The sequence below is a fragment of the Orbicella faveolata genome, unplaced genomic scaffold, assembly GCF_042242905.1.
Source record: "Orbicella faveolata isolate gen_17 unplaced genomic scaffold, um_ofav_v1 contig_13, whole genome shotgun sequence".
Classification (NCBI taxonomy): domain Eukaryota; kingdom Metazoa; phylum Cnidaria; class Anthozoa; order Scleractinia; family Merulinidae; genus Orbicella; species Orbicella faveolata.
This window is the reverse complement of record NW_028301540.1, coordinates 28,015,001-28,031,578: the sequence shown is the minus strand read 5'-3', so window position 1 is coordinate 28,031,578 and position 16,578 is coordinate 28,015,001. Positions and strand designations below refer to the sequence as shown.

The 16,578-nt window shown below is 40.2% G+C and overlaps 1 protein-coding gene across 1 annotated transcript in view; it reads left to right on the top strand.

Moving 5' to 3' along the window:
• The first annotated feature begins 3,403 nt into the window (after positions 1-3,403).
• LOC149115873 (uncharacterized) overlaps positions 3,404-16,578 on the top strand; it is a 15,267-nt gene continuing 2,092 nt past the window's right edge. The window contains exons 1-6 of the mRNA XM_089285291.1: positions 3,404-4,193; positions 6,783-7,026; positions 12,358-12,502; positions 12,838-13,002; positions 14,468-14,704; positions 15,851-15,972. Coding sequence (XP_089141417.1) covers positions 4,133-4,193; positions 6,783-7,026; positions 12,358-12,502; positions 12,838-13,002; positions 14,468-14,704; positions 15,851-15,972 — 974 coding nt within the window. The 5' untranslated portion in view covers positions 3,404-4,132. The remainder of the gene's footprint in view (positions 4,194-6,782; positions 7,027-12,357; positions 12,503-12,837; positions 13,003-14,467; positions 14,705-15,850; positions 15,973-16,578) is intronic.

Below are 16,578 nucleotides of genomic sequence, written 5' to 3'. Positions count from 1 at the left end.
ATTCTTCTGTGAGGATTCCTGTGCGTCCATTCTTTGCGTTCCTAATGTAAGATTCCTGTGAAGAGCGAAAAGCTAGCAAAGAGTTAAATAGAGTTAACAGGGTTAATTGCTTTAAGGTTCAATTCATGCCTCTCAGGTTGGTACTTTCAGCATCTGGTTTTCTTTACAAGATCTTATCAACTTCAGTGCAAAACCAAAAAGCAAACTGACAAGAGGCAATCAAAACACGCTATTCATTACAATATCAACTGATCGTCAAGTTCTAGGTCTAATGCGTGTCTGAATATCTTTGTTAGACTCGGCCTTTCTCCTGCCAAGCCCTTCTCTTGCAAATTTCATTCATCGGTGTCCCTTTCTCTTATCTCGCCGGCGCTCTAATGATCATGGGTAAGAAGGTAACAAGTAAATATTGTGGGTTCACTCTTCTTTTCAGACTTTCACCTAATTTAAGGAGCATTCATATGACACTGCACGTTATTTCTAGAGCTATTGGAAGACAATTGGCACCCAGGCTTCTAATGTAAAACGATCTTGTTCTTTTGCATACCGTATAGTGGACCAAAGGGCTTAATTATAAAAAAAAACCTCCATTTCTCTGAAGATCTTTCATAGCTAGTGTAACACGTTCGGTTTTGTCCACTATCAGGAGACGTACAAACGGCTCTTCAGAAGTCAATCGAAAGTGCTTTTAATCAGGTCTCTTACTTTCGTGATCTTACACGTTCAGTGAGCTATCGAGAGAATTGAATATATAAGTGATGCCAATCATATTATGATCAAATGTCACGTGAATCATATCAACGTCAATAAACAATCTATTGTGTCCATATTGTAACAGCTAGACGTATATGTCGTTTGAAAGACGCGCACAACGCTTCAAGAAATCTAAGGGCGCTAAGTGAGTTGTGTGTAGCAGAGTACTTTTCGGGTGAAATTAAGAGAAAAACACGTCGGGCAACGTTTCTCAGTTTCGGTTAGGCGATTTACACTGACGCTAAATTTCTCTTAATTTTCTCTTTGATTTATTGTATTGTATTGAATCTAAAAGGTCAATTCAGAAAGTGTAAATTAAGCCGAGAGATACTGCTCATACAGTGTCAACAAATTGTCTTCTGCGTCCATGTACAACAGAGAAGTTTTAATTAATTATTGATCAGTTTACCCCTTATTTAACGTCCTTAACAAATATGGAGGGGCGGGTGGGAGGCATTTTTAAACACAGCCTACTCGAATCACATATTGTTTCAACTGTAGCAAATTTTTCATCACTAAATGTTAAACCAAAAACCAACATTTCGTTTGTTTATTTGCAAAAGTAATCTAGCAATAACTTCAGTAACATTCATTGAATTCAAGTACCTGTTAGGATCTGTTAAAAATACACAGGGGCGGTACGTCATGGTTGGTGAGCTTATCCGCTGTCTCATTTACGAAATAAAAAGTTTAAAACCCTGGCCATGCTAACCGGGCTCGCAAGTAGTCGCAAGTCATCATAAGTTGAACTTGCGTAGACACTTGCGTTGGGTGGCCAAACGGACTCGCAAGTTTCCTCGCAAGTGCACGCAAGTCGAAAACAAAAAACATTTCCAGGCTAGGGGCTTTGTTCCGCGTGGCCAAAATGAAAGACATATCCTGTATTCCATTGGCTAATAGGTTGTTGCAGCAACGAATGGACGTCATTCAACTTGCGTTGACTTGGGTTGGGCGGCTAAACCGTCAAGAACTTACGTCGACTCGCGTGCAAATTTGATCTCGACCAAAGTGAGCACAAGTCATTGCCAGTGCACGCAAGGCCTGTCCAAACGGAATCGCAATTGACAAGGCTCCCCTTTTTGCCTCGCGTCCAAGTGACCAAAGCCACGTGGGCTCGAGATATATGCAAGCCTTCGCTGCATTTCTGTGTAAGAATTCTTCGCGTTCCTAATGTAAGATTCTTCTGTGAGGATTCCTGTGCGTCCATTCTTTGCGTTCCTAATGTAAGATTCCTGTGAAGAGCGAAAAGCTAGCAAAGAGTTAAATAGAGTTAACAGGGTTAATTGCTTTAAGGTTCAATTCATGCCTCTCAGGTTGGTACTTTCAGCATCTGGTTTTCTTTACAAGATCTCATCAACTTCAGTGCAAAACCAAAAAGCAAACTGGCAAGAGGCAATCAAAACACGCTATTCATTACAATATCAACTGATCGTCAAGTTCTAGGTCTAATGCGTGTCTGAATATCTTTGTTAGACTCGGCCTTTCTCCTGCCAAGCCCTTCTCTTGCAAATTTCATTCATCGGTGTCCCTTTCTCTTATCTCGCCGGCGCTCTAATGATCATGGGTAAGAAGGTAACAAGTAAATATTGTGGGTTCACTCTTCTCTTCAGACTTTCACCTAATTTAAGGAGCATTCATATGACACTGCACGTTATTTCTAGAGCTACTGGAAGACAATTGGCACCCAGGCTTCTAATGTAAAACGATCTTGTTCTTTTGCATACAGTATAGTGGACCAAAGGGCTTAATTATAAAAAAACCCTCCATTTCTCTGAAGATCTTTCATAGCTAGACGTATATGTCGTTTGAAAGATGCGCACAACGCTTCAAGAAATCTAAGGGCGCTAAGTGAGTTGTGTATAGCAGAGTACTTTTCGGGTGAAATTAAGAGAAAAACACGTCGGGCAACGTTTCTCAGTTTCGGTTAGGCGATTTACACTGACGCTAAATTTCCCTTAATTTTCTCTTTGATTTATTGTATTGTATTGAATCTAAAAGGTCAATTCAGAAAGTGTAAATTAAGCCGAGAGATACTGCTCGTACAGTGTCAACAAATTGTCTTCTGCGTCCATGTACAACAGAGCCGCTTCAAAGGTTCTTTTTGTAATAAAACTCCACCACTGATTCCAAGATGTTTTTTTTACAATGTGCTTCCTCTCGAAACTCAAAACCAAACTAAACTTAGTACACGAGGAATTAATAATAATCTTCACACACCACCGTTTTCAATAAGAACCCCGCCGGTCTTTCTTAAAGAGCTGTCAAATTCAACTACGCCATAGGACACTAAACCCACATATGTGCGCAGGGCGGACGTATTTTTTCAGGGTGTCGTTGCTTTGAAAATGCTTTTAAAAGAATGAAAAAACGTTCGCTAACAACCATGGAAACTTATCACTACATTCGAAAGTTATTGCTTTCGAGACGTTTTCGCTTTCTATTTTCTCGTTTTCTCTAATTGCGGTTTACTTAATTGTTCGCTTGGACGATCTCTATTTTCTAATTGTTAAAGGCTCAAAAGCTCACCTGTTAGAAAACAATCTCGTTCGCTTGTTCCACCCTGAGAAAACCGACTCGCGAGTAGACGCAAGTTAAAAAGTTGGGTTTACTTGCGATTCCGTTTGGACAGGCCTTGCGTGCACTGGCAATGACTTGTGCTCACTTTGGTCGAGATCAAATTTGCACGCGAGTCGACGTAAGTTCTTGACGGTTTAGCCGCCCAACCCAAGTCAACGCAAGTTGAATGACGTCCATTCGTTGCTGCAGCAACCTATTAGCCAATGGAATACAGGATATGTCTTTCATTTTGGCCACGCGGAACAAAGCCCGTAGCCTGGAAATGTTTTTTGTTTTCGACTTGCGTGTACTTGCGTGGAAACTTGCGAGTCCGTTTGGCCACCCAACGCAAGTGTCTACGCAAGTTCAACTTATGATGACTTGCGACTACTTGCGAGCCCGGTTAGCATGGCCAGGGTTTTAAACTTTTTATTTCGTAAATGAGACAGCGGATAAGCTCACCAACCATGACGTACCGCCCCTGTGTATTTTTAACAGATCCTAACAGGTACTTGAATTCAATGAATGTTACTGAAGTTATTGCTAGATTACTTTTGCAAATAAACAAACGAAATGTTGGTTTTTGGTTTAACATTTAGTGATGAAAAATTTGCTACAGTTGAAACAATATGTGATTCGAGTAGGCTGTGTTTAAAAATGCCTCCCACCCGCCCCTCCATATTTGTTAAGGACGTTAAATAAGGGGTAAACTGATCAATAATTAATTAAAACTTCTCTGCTGGGTAGAAAGTCACGGAATATGGGTTGAGTAATGACTTTTACTGAATAGCAAAGCCACTTGCCAGGGGAAAAAAATCTCGTAATGAATTTAATCGCTTACTTTGTAATGTCATTGACTTTGATGGCCGTTTCTGCGAAGAAAGGTAAGCGCCGTTCATTCTGATTTGTAAAATTTACCTTCATTTGATCTAAACTGGGATTCTTAAAAAATTAAGTTGAGACTCGTTTTTACCGCACGGAACAAACATTTATAGAACTGTAAACAAAAACTGTTACAGAATTATCAGCAAAGAGCAGTGTTATTTTAACAAATTAACGTCCAGTAAACAAAAATTGCTAAAGATACTGTAGCTGAGATTGACCTTTCATTTGAGCTTTAATTATGCATTCGGAAAATCCGGCCACGAAATATAGGAACAGATAAACGGCGAGTAAAATAATCAACTGCCCAAGAAATAAGTGTGGCATTTATCAAGAAATGGCCGTGGCATTTATCAATCCTTCCTTGGCTTCCCGAATCACCGTTTACTGTTCATACATGTGTGTGTGCCGAGAGTTGTCCAAAAGAGTGCTTCTACAAACCTTTCAAGAGGAGTCTACATGAGTAAACCGGCTTCGAGGAAAACAATGGTCAGTAATACAAAGAACATCGAAGTATGTGACGGTCACGCTCGACACAGATGAGGAACGTGTAAATCTGCTTTATATACAAACCTACAGTTGGAAGGAAAAGCTGGCAGTTTTAATGCTACCTAGGTTTCAAGGATCGATACAAAGGACCAAAACTTTAATCTTGAAACCAGGTAAGAGATTTACGGGAATTTATCGGAGCACTTTACGAAGGCGAGTGTGTTAGTTACTCACTGGAATATTTTCAAAATTTCCTGAACTTTAAGCGGTCGTTAGTTTTGAAAACCTAGTGGGCAGACAAGTTTTATTGTTGTTTTAAATTGACGGTCATTTATGCTTTCTATTCATGTAGTTCAGCAGTTTCAAACAGGTGCCACATTTTTAAAACGTGCCTGCAAAGTAGAGCTATTTTCGCGTTTGGTTCAAAACTCGATTTAACGGGTAGAAAATCTTATTTTAACCGTTGAAGGAACAACATTGAATTATAATTGCAACAGGGCTAAACAAACTGCTATGACATATCTATGGTTGAAAAAAAGAACTGCGACTTTTGAGCGAATATTACTTTCTTTTAGAGCGCCGGCAATATGTGCTATTTTTCCAGTTTCGGCGGGCATGAAACTTGTGTCGAGTGGACCGAACTTCAATCAATCCTAGAAAACTTCAATTGGAATTTTTAATAAAATAAAACTCATTTTAGTGATTGGCTAGGTAAGGGCTTCGAAATCCCAGCTTATGAGAAAAATCGAATTTTCGAAGTAAAATCAGTGGTCGGTTCTTACAGAGACAGCCTCTTAACAGTGGCGTCTCCAGCGAACAGGCTGTTCGTCCAATGTTTCCGGACGGTTTGGTGAATATTCAGTCGGTATTTAGAACTTGAAAGAATTTAAAATGCAATAAGTAATTTGTGTGATTCCAAAAGTGACCTCTTTCGTAATTTGTGCTCCAAGAGAATTTCCTCTGATTATTACTCATTGCAGTGAATGTCACTTAAACACGGTCAAAGGAAAGACAGTGTTCACAACGCTTGAATTGTCGACAACATTATAGCCCTGGGATTCTGCTTTGAATTTATAAGTATTCAAGGTGGCACTTTACATTAGTCTTAGTCTTTACATTGGCTTCTCTGGGCTTCCTTGCCTATAATATATATACACTGATGTGAAATTTTAACATTTATAAACGGCAAAAAAGAAACAATAACACTAACAATTAACTTTTCGTTTATCTAAACAACACGCTTCTCTGATGTCTTTCTTACACGTTTTTCTTACACGTTTTTCTTACAGTGGCAGGAGTTAAGGAAGACGATTCAGGCGCTTCCATGTTACCAGCATCCGCCATTTTTGAAATTTGTTCCTTCAGCCCTTTTAGTGATATGGAATACAAATTTTTTTGAGTGGGAAATCACTCAACTGGATTGTTTCTGGCATAAAACTGAGTCTTGTTTCAAGGGAATAGCGCACAATAAGCCAATAAAAGTTATTAATATTTCTATATTTTCCTAAATTTTCTAAATATAATATCTTAATATTTTCTAAATATCTTGGGAAAATTCTAAATATCCCCCAAAATATCCCGATATTTGTGGAAAGGCCTAGTCGCAACTTAATATTTTCAAGAATCCCAGTTTGGATCAAACAAAGGCTATTTTTTGTTTTACATTTGAAATATCCAGCCGCCAATTTTACTTGCCAGCATAGCAGAAGGTGACTTGGCTTAAAATCCTTCCCTTGAAGTTTTGCTGAGATTATCGAGCAATCAGAATGCCTAATTCAATATCTATATTCACTTCTGGTAATTATTCTGAAATTGTTCACAACAGCAAAATAACTAACGTGTGTTAATTAGAATTAATCGGCTAGGAGAACATTCAAGCAGGTTACAGTTATATACAAATCAAGGCTTCATACAATGAAGTTTAGAAAAAACCTACTTGAGCTACAATGTTGATTAATAACAATTATGCTCCTCCTAATATATCCTGTTACTGATTTTCGTCGAAATTCAGGCCATTGTAGGATTAAACTTGTTTTAGTTCAACGCCTCATCAACAGCTCAACGTAAGGCTCTAAAGATATTTCTCTTATGTTACTTCGCAGATCAAGTCACTTTACTTTTTGTGGGAGATATTTCCTTCTCTGGTCCGGTGAAATATTACGTGGAACACAAGTATCACACATACAATGACTCGTTCAATGAGGTTGCACCACACATCAGACAAGCTGATATTTCAGTTGGTAATTTGGAATCTCCTTTTGTCAGCCAAGATGTGTATGGCCACATATACAAAGGAAAAAAGTCAGTGTTACTAGATGCGAGTCCAGAGGCTGCCCCAGCATTGAGGTATAATAATCGTATCAAGAGTCTTGAATAACCCTTTCCAACAATATCCGGATACATTTTGGGATATTTAGAATTTTCCGAGATAGTTAGGAAATATTGAGATATTTAGAAAATTTAGGAATATTTAGAAATATTCATAGCTTTTTTTGGCTTAGCCCTGTGTTTTCCTCGATATTCACTTGAAACAAGACTCAGTTTTATTCCAGAAACAATCCAGTTCAGCTATTTTCCACTCAAAAAATGTGTTCCATATCACTATAAGCGCTGAAGGAACAAATTTCAAAAATGGCGGATGCTGGCAACATCGAAGCGCCTGAACCTTCTTCCTCAGCTCCTGCCACTGCAAGAAATTTTTATCATTTTTGGCCCAGGTGGTTCAAAATTGGTGCATTTTTGCGACAATAACAAGAGACAGTTAGAGGGTTTTTCGAGATATTTAGAAACTTTTTGGTGACATTAAGGAGATCTGAAGACATGATTGATCATCGCAGTTATACACAACTTCAGCAGAATTGTTTTCAGGCTTTAATTTCACAACTGCTTAAGTTGTGTATAACTGTGATGATCAATCATGTGTTCATATCTTTTTCCGCAGTTCAAATGTATGATATATATGTTATTTGCCAGCTAGGAGGTCCGTACCGTGAAAAACTGTGACCGAGGTCTTGAAAATGCTGCCCGAGGCCGCAGCCCAAGGTCACAGTTTTTCACTATACGGACCGACCCCAAGCCAGCAAATAACATGTTTATTTTTTTTCTCCTGAAGTAAATTGGTTTTACACATTACAAATGGGTTTGTGTACGCAACTTTGTAATTGAATCGGCTCGCGCGGGCATCTACTAAAAGCCGAAACAACGAAACGAAACGAGCGAAACGAAACCACCGAACGAAACCACCGCAACGACCGAAACGACCGAAACGAGTAAAATAATAAATAAATAAATGAAAAAGTGACAAAAAAAAAACCAGCCTTGATCTCTGGCACGTTACTATGGCAGCCGGATCTCGTACCCAGATCCACATGTGTGACATAGTTACATCTCAAACCTGGAAGATGGATGAGCGTAAGGGTGTCGACGACGACCACGAAGACATCGAGAAAAGGGTGAGTAATTTTCACATTTTGAATGGCATTCTAGCTAAAACAAGAAATGTAATTTCAAAGAAAGGTTTTCTGGTCGTATCGTGGATTCTTAGGCGGTGGCGAATCGACAACGCCGAGCCCAGGATGTACGGAAACACAATCTCAAGAATATCCGTCAAGAGCTGAGCGCCTAATAAGAAATTACTTTGAGAACTGCAGGAGTCACGAAGGCCTGACGTTAATATGACTAAAGCCTGTCAAGTCGCCATCGTTTTTCTTTAGAGATATATATTAAAGAAAGTCCTGGTTCGCACGAAGAATGCTGCAAAGTCATTCTCGAAAAGACCATTCGATTCGCCACCGTCTAAGAATCCACGATACGACCAAAAAACCTTTCTTCGAAATTAGATTTCTTGTTTTAGCTAGAATACCATTCAGAATGTGAAAATATCCACCTTTTTCTCGATGTCTTCCTGCTCGACACGCTTGCGCTCATCCACCTTTCAGGTTTGTGATGTCACGATGTCACACATGTGGCTTAAAGAGCAGAATCTGGGTACGAGATCCGGCGCCATTGTAACGTGCTAGAGATCAAGGCTTTTTTAAACTTTTTTATTTATTTACTTACTATTTTACTCATTTCGGTCGTTTCGCTTGTTTCGGTGGTTTCGTTTCGCTCGTTTCGCTCGTTTTGGTGGTTTCGTTTCGCTCGTTTCGCTTGTTTCGGTGGTTTCGTTTCGCTCGTTTCGCTCGTTTTGGTGGTTTCGTTTCGGTCGTTTCGCTTGTTTCGGTGGTTTCGTTTCGCTCGTTTCGCTCGTTTTGGTGGTTTCGTTTCGCTCGTTTCGCTTGTTTCGGTGGTTTCGTTTCGCTCGTTTCGCTCGTTTTGGTGGTTTCGTTTCGCTCGTTTCGCTTGTTTCGGTGGTTTCGTTTCGCTCGTTTCGCTCGTTTTGGTGGTTTCGTTTCGCTCGTTTCGCTTGTTTCGGTGGTTTCGTTTCGCTCGTTTCGCTCGTTTTGGTGGTTTCGTTTCGCTCGTTTCGCTCGTTTTGGTGGTTTCGATTCGTTGTTTCGGGTTTTAGTACATGTCGCTTGCGCGCCGTCTACTAACAATTTGTAAAAATCTTCGCAACGAGCGAGTAACTCAGATAGTAGACAAACACAGATGTATTAAAGAACAGATTTTTTTTCGAACTACTTTATGTTAGTTGTATTTATTTCACCAGTTAAGTTCCCCAAAATTTGTTTTTTGCGGTGTGAAATTTCGTGCGAAGTTTGAAGTTTTAAGTACAAAAACAGTTCGTCCGGCAGTCGTTGCTATCAAAATCACTTGAAATCAGACTTTTCTACCCTAAATTGAATCGCAGAAAGCGAGAAAATTCGCTAAGTGTATTTTACAGCAATTCTCCTAAATACGGCAACGATCAGAGAGGTAAACTTGACCGGAATTGACTCAAATTTTACGGCGAGAGAAACATAGGATTAAGCGCCATTACACGCATTACAGCGCCAAGCTACAAACAACCAAGCAAACTCTCACAACTTCAAAACACTCAATTGAATTTACTTACAGTGACTTTCCTTGCCATTTTAAAGTGAACAGAGATAAACTTGCGTTGACTAATCGTCGATGGACGTGTAAAAGAGGCAAAAGATTGACGATTACCGCTAACTTTTAGGCGCGAAATTTAGGCAGCGAAGAAAACACCCGGCCCGTGGGCCGTATCGTAAAAAGCTGGACCGATCACGTGCGTATGATTAGCCAATCAAATTCGAGGATTTAAGAATCCGGCCCGCTCAGATGCTTAAAAAAAAATAATAACTTTCATATTTACTTGCATTCTTCATCATCTACGGGTATGATATTACGAACTCACAACATGACCAGCTCTCAGTTGGCTTGTAGGTCAGTTGGTAAACACTGCACCGGTATCGCAGAGGTCATGCGTTCGAATCTCGTTCAGGCCTGAATTTTTTTCAGGCTTTAATTTCACAACTGCTTAAGTTGTGTATAACTGCGGTGATCAATCATGTCTTCATATCTTTCTCCGCAGCTCAAATTTATGATCTTTCATATATTCACTTGCATTCTTCATCATCTACGGGTATATTACGAACTCACAACGTGACCAGCTCTCAGTTGGCTTGTAGGTCAGTTGGTAAGCACTGCACCGGTATCGCAGAGGTCATGGGTTCGAATCTCGTTCAGGCCTGAATTTTTTTCAGGCTTTAATTTCACAACTGCTTAAGTTGTGTATAACTGGGGTGATCAATCATGTCTTCATATCTTTCTCCGCAGTTCAAATGTATGATCTTTCATATATTCACTTGCATTCTTCATCATCTACGGGTATATTACGAACTCACAACGTGACCAGCTCTCAGTTGGCTTGTAGGTCAGTTGGTAAGCACTGCACCGGTATCGCAGAGGTCATGGGTTCGAATCTCGTTCAGGCCTGAATTTTTTTCAGGCTTTAATTTCACAACTGCTTAAGTTGTGTATAACTGGGGTGATCAATCATGTCTTCATATCTTTCTCCGCAGTTCAAATGTATGATCTTTCATATATTCACTTGCATTCTTCATCATCTACGGGTATATTACGAACTCACAACGTGACCAGCTCTCAGTTGGCTTGTAGGTCAGTTGGTAAGCACTGCACCGGTATCGCAGAGGTCATGGGTTCGAATCTCGTTCAGGCCTGAATTTTTTTTTTCAGGCTTTAATTTCACAACTGCTTAAGTTGTGTATAACTGGGGTGATCAATCATGTCTTCATATTTTTCTCTGCAGAACAAATGTAAGATCTTTCATATATTCACTTGCATTAAGGAGATCTTTTGAGAATTTCCGGCAAGATTATAAGGCGATTTTGACGTGATATTTGTGGAAACTCCTGTCATAAAGAAGACTGATCGATGCCTAACTGTGTATGGGACACAGGTGAATTCTACGAAGCAATCAACCCGAGACCCGCGCCGGCAAATTTCTGCCACCGTTTAAAAATAATAAATAGATTTAACCAAGCTTAAAAGCGGAGCTCCTGGATCAGGTTGTTGAAGGCCCGATTAAGCTAACAGGAAAAGGGACAATTTCGATGTAAGTTTTGTAACTTTGCGGTGAGGTTTTTTGTTTAAATTGTTTGGCCGTCTCTTTTCAGTTTGAATAACCTCAAACTGCACAAACCATAAGCAGTGAAAAACATTTTTATACCGGGGTTATCGTTAACAGGCTTCCGAAAGACCCGGCCCTGATTACAACAAGTTAACATGAGCCCGAGATACTATCGAAAAACAGCATTTGGTCAGCGGTCTACTTCAAAAAAATTGATCTCGATGAGCTTTAAACTTGATCCCGCGCTATGGTCACGCGAGACTGGTCAGCGGATACCTTGTTTTGACCATAACATGGATGTCCAGTATCAAAGATATACGCTGTAAACCAAGACTGCACGACTTGGTATGCGCTGGAGGATGGCCTCCATGTTGCGCGACGTCATTTTTCGTAGGGCACACGCTCCCACGATCCATGCCGCTGGCAATGTTGGCCATAAGAAAAGAGTCGCATGGGTTTTCTGTTTCTATGCATGTATGTGGTTCTGTTCCTATAGTTATAGTTAGTTAGCTATAGTTTGCTATTAAAAACACTTCTGAATCTGAGTGAAATTAATCGCAGAGCCAATTTATTAATCACCGAGCAGCGGAAAACGGATGTCGGCAGTCGAAGCATTAAAAGCGTAGGTAAAAGCGGATAATTAGGGGCTGGCAATATTTGTCACTAAATCGCGTTTGGTTTAAAATAAGTAACCTTTATTTACCCTGGGCAGTTTTATAGCGCAAAGGCTAGTGGGGCCAAGCAAGCAACAGAAGCAAATAATTCAAATTGAACTTAACATTGTTAAGAATTCCAATTGGCCGGAGGCAAACCAGTTGGCTATTTACAAGCGTGGCCGCCGGATTTGAACTCGGGGCTTCCCTGAATCAAATCTAGGAAGTGGTCAGAGCGGAACTCGAACCCACGACCGCTGGATTGTGATGTAGGACGCGCTGACCACTCGGCCAAGCTGCCTTCTGCTTAGTTTGATAGTTCTTTTGTAGTTTTATTTTCACTGAGTTTACTTTACATGAAATAGTCAGAATATGGAAAAAACACCTCAAGTGTAACTTAAACACTTATTCACGTTATCTTCTTAAAGTTGTGACGTCACATAGTCAGATCCACTGCCTTAAAAATGATTCTTTGCTTCTTCTCAGTTTTGCAGGATTTGATGTTATGACACTAGCCAATAATCACTTGAACGACTTTGGTTCAGAAGGTGTCAACTTTACTGTTGACGTTCTTAAAAAGACAGGAGTGAAATATTTTGGCGTCACTTATGGCAAATATGACTCTTCCCAGGTACAATAATAGATTGGGTATCTTCGAGGCTATGTGAAGGAGGATAGAGCTCAGGACCGGGGCAGGTCTACTGCTAGATAATTAGGCATAATGGTTGGTTAAGGATCTCTGACCCAAGGTGTAATAAATTTTCCTCTAACGTGCTCCAAGGTGATGTGCCTTGCTAAATAAAAGTCCTGAATAAGATTCTGTTTCCCCGGGCTGCCGTTTGTCATAACTGACTCACCTTCAAACGGGCTGTAAGGAAGAGGACCAATTTCTGTTTGTTATGATAGTTCAGTCTTCCTTCTAATTTAGAAGTTTTCTATCTCTCTTATTCTTTCTCGTATTTGCAGGAACCTCTGATACTGGAACGACGCGGAATTAAGATAGGGTTTCTTGGTTATTGTGATTCCTTATCCGTACACAAAAATTGCTCCGAAATGAGGATGTTGTTCAATTCTGGTCCTGCTGTTTATCGAGATGACATCGCTACAAGAGACATCAAGAAGCTAAAACAGGTGTTACTGCAGTTTTAAATCTTGAAAGGGAATCATGGCTAAAAGAAAAGCAGTTTTGTTTCATATCATAATTTGGTGTTTGTCTTGGATTATTTCAGCGATTTGAAGTCGATAATTCTTTGCCTGTTATGAATGCTGAGCGTTTAGCTCCTGCTATTTTAGGATTTCTAATTTCCTGGGCGCCGCCATGTTTACTTGCAATCAAGTTTAATGGGACGTTATGACGTCGACTACGCGGTTGAACACTTTTAAAATATCGCATTGCTTGAATCCAGAGATATAGAAGTGCTTGTAATCGTTGTAATTCACTTAGGTTTTAGTTGATTTGAAATGTACTCTAAACGATATTGGCTTTTTTTTAGTTGAATTCCTCGTAGGTTAAGTTTTCATTAGTTTGGCGGCACAATGCCCACATCTTAGAATTCGTGATCACAAGTTACGTAGCGTTCACTTGCCCTTGCTTAAAAGTGAAAATTAACTTTCAGAGTTCTTGAAGTTGGCAAAAATACCGTTTTCGTCAACAAAAGAGTTAAGGTCCGGTGAAGCTTGATTTGGCTTTGAAATCTCACTGGATGAAGTGACGTTAGTTGAGAACACGCAACTCTGTTTACGTGTTACTTTTCAGGTCATAGTTGGGTGATCTATATCTTCTCATTGTCCCACGCAGACCCTTAGAAGACTATGGCTGTGTTCACACTTGGTGCTTTAGCGCTGGTGCCTGGGCATCCACACAAAACAGTTTTGTTTTCAGACACTGGGTACTATAAGTACCTCATTACCTTTACCATTTAGCGCCCGATTACAAGGTCGAGACCTTGTACCAGGGCATGGACACTGTGCCCGGATTCTGGTGTGGGTACGTGGAGAAACAGTGTTCACATTAGTGCTCAGCGAGAATCGCAGGAAGGCACCAAGTGTAAACAAAGCCTATGTTCGAAGGGTGAACAATTTAGGAACGATTCTCTTTTTTTCTTATTGTAAGCCTATTTAAAAAAATAAATAAATAAATAAACAGAAGCTTATATTGGCAAAGATGCTAAGAACATACCTGACGTGAGATTGACTTACGGAGTTTTCGTTCTGTTTAAAGCTTTTGGAAACTATATTTAACTTTTGAATTAAAAAGAAGTAATTTTTCCAATACAATGGGAAAACATACACAAACGAAGATATCTGTATTGATTTACTGAACTGAACTAGCTGGCTACAGTATTATTAACTTAGCTCTGAACTGAGGCATGCAGGCATGTGGTTGCAAGTTGGTAAAACCTGCAAGGTTTCCCTGGCATCTCCGGGTACAATTACGGATTTGAAATGCATTACCTTAAAAGCATTTTAAAGACTTTTAGGTTTGAACCACCATAAGTTAAAAGCATAAAATGTTTTCATTAACAAAGAGTTTAGCTCGTTAACCTTACCAACGACGCAAAGAATTAACATCAATCTTTTTTGTCAACTCCTAAAGGCTAAGGTAGACATCATAGTCGTCTTTATACACTATGGTCAAGAACGCTCCTTAGGCCCGCGTCCCTACCAGCATCGTATAAACAAACACCTGATGTCACTTGGTGCACACGTCATCATTGGATCACATCCTCACGTGCTACAACCACACTGTGTTACTGAAGACAACAAGGTGATAGCATACAGTCTGGGGAATTTCTTGTTTTACCCAAACCGTCCTATGGGTGGCAGCAATCCGGTAAGGCGTTCGTTTAGTTATCAATTCTCATACAAAAGGAACATTCTGGAAAAAAAATCTTCAATCCTACTGTAGGAAAAAGATGGGGACTGGTACATTTACCCATAATTCTTAGCGCACAAAAGCTTTAACAACGCTCACTAAAACATACCTAAACGTTCTAAAATCTTCAAACCTAGCATGCAAAATGTCGTTTGCACAACTAGGAGGGCAAATATTGCAAAAATATTGCTTTCCTTGTACTTTATGGGCTGTGTAGGCTCCGCATGGTGTTGTTGTAAAATGTACAGTCGCCATCGTTTTTCCTACGGAGGATTTTATAGCCAAGAAAATCATGGCGAAGTTACGAATTGGTTCTCAGGGAAATATTTTTTTTCCCGACAAACAGACAGAATGAGTACCAGTGACAGAGTCCCTTCCAGATGATGTGTGAAATGCTGTTCACTTTTAACATGGTTCGGCCAGGTATTTTCTGCGGGACAGTTTTAGTAGGTCCGCAATTTCCTTATCGCGACAACGACATTATTTTCCGGATTTTGTCCATTGATCATGGTCACACGTTTTGCATGTGACATTGACCGATCCGCAAACATTTTACATTAAGTAGACAATCAACCCCCAAGCTGGTTGCTCTACTTTTTGCTGCTAGACGGTGCTGGCAAGACCCAACCAGGTGGAAACAGCTGTCCACAGATGCAATTCTTGGCTTTCAGTATGGACTCTGTCATGTTGTTGTCGCGTTAAGATGCCTGTGTAGCAACCAGCACGATGAAGTAACAAACAAATATGGCAACCAGCACGCATGATTGCCAATTGCAAGCAAAGGTTCAGAATATTGCGAACAGGCAAAAGTTTTCCTTTACGTAGAAGATATTGTCAATCTCCTCCCTACCTTAGGATTACAGCAAACTTAAATCCCCGGGGGGAGTACTCCTAGAAAAATTGGGAGGGGTGTGAGGCCTGCCTCCCAAAACCCTTACCCTATTTAGCACAAAAATCTGTGATTTTCCCTACCCTATTTATGACCTGACCAAAAATGCGACACTCATACTTTTGATGTTAAATATTTTGCCTTACCTTGCCAAAGATGCTCTTCAGTGCTCTATCGATCCTTCAGTTGTTGTTATTGGTGTTGCTTTTTTCCAGGAAGTTTATGGTCGTTTGGGTTACAAACCTGACAAAGTCTTGATAGAATCCTTCGAACACTTTGTACTGGAAAGCTGTGAGAATTTGAAAGCGTCCCGTATGCTGAAAGTTACCATCTCAAGGTGAATATAGTATGAGCTTATTGACTGAGTGAGAGGGCCGGAAGGGAAAATATCTAGCTCGAGGTCAGGAGGTACGGACTGAGTACAGCGGAGTCCGCGCGTCCAGAGCGGGTGCCATATTTTGCTGTCCTGCCCACTCACTCAGTCAATAAGTATATTTATCATATCAATTTTATCAAGGTTTGATTTTGTTGGAAAGTCGTGAAAAAGTGTTGAATGAATGGTCTGTATTGCTCGAGTTAGATATATTATTGGCGTGGTACTGGACGACAGTTTCCGGACCGGCCTTATACATCTCAACTTACAGGGGTGGGGTCGTTAATTGGAATGACAACACTTACTATTTCAAACCACATAATTTTCGCGTTAAACCAGTAACTGCATCGTCAATGTTTGGACTTGGCAATTGAATATGGCATCTCAGTTATGTCTGGAAGCCTAAAGTGACTTATCGCACTAGGTGTGTATTAAGTTGCCCAAACATTCCTACTGCATATTAGTATCACCCAACTAGTGGACTAATGTAAATCCTGCATTTTGATTGGCTACGCTACTAGGGGACTATTAGTAATAGTCATCGAGTGGCGAAATTGGCGCCATCGAGCG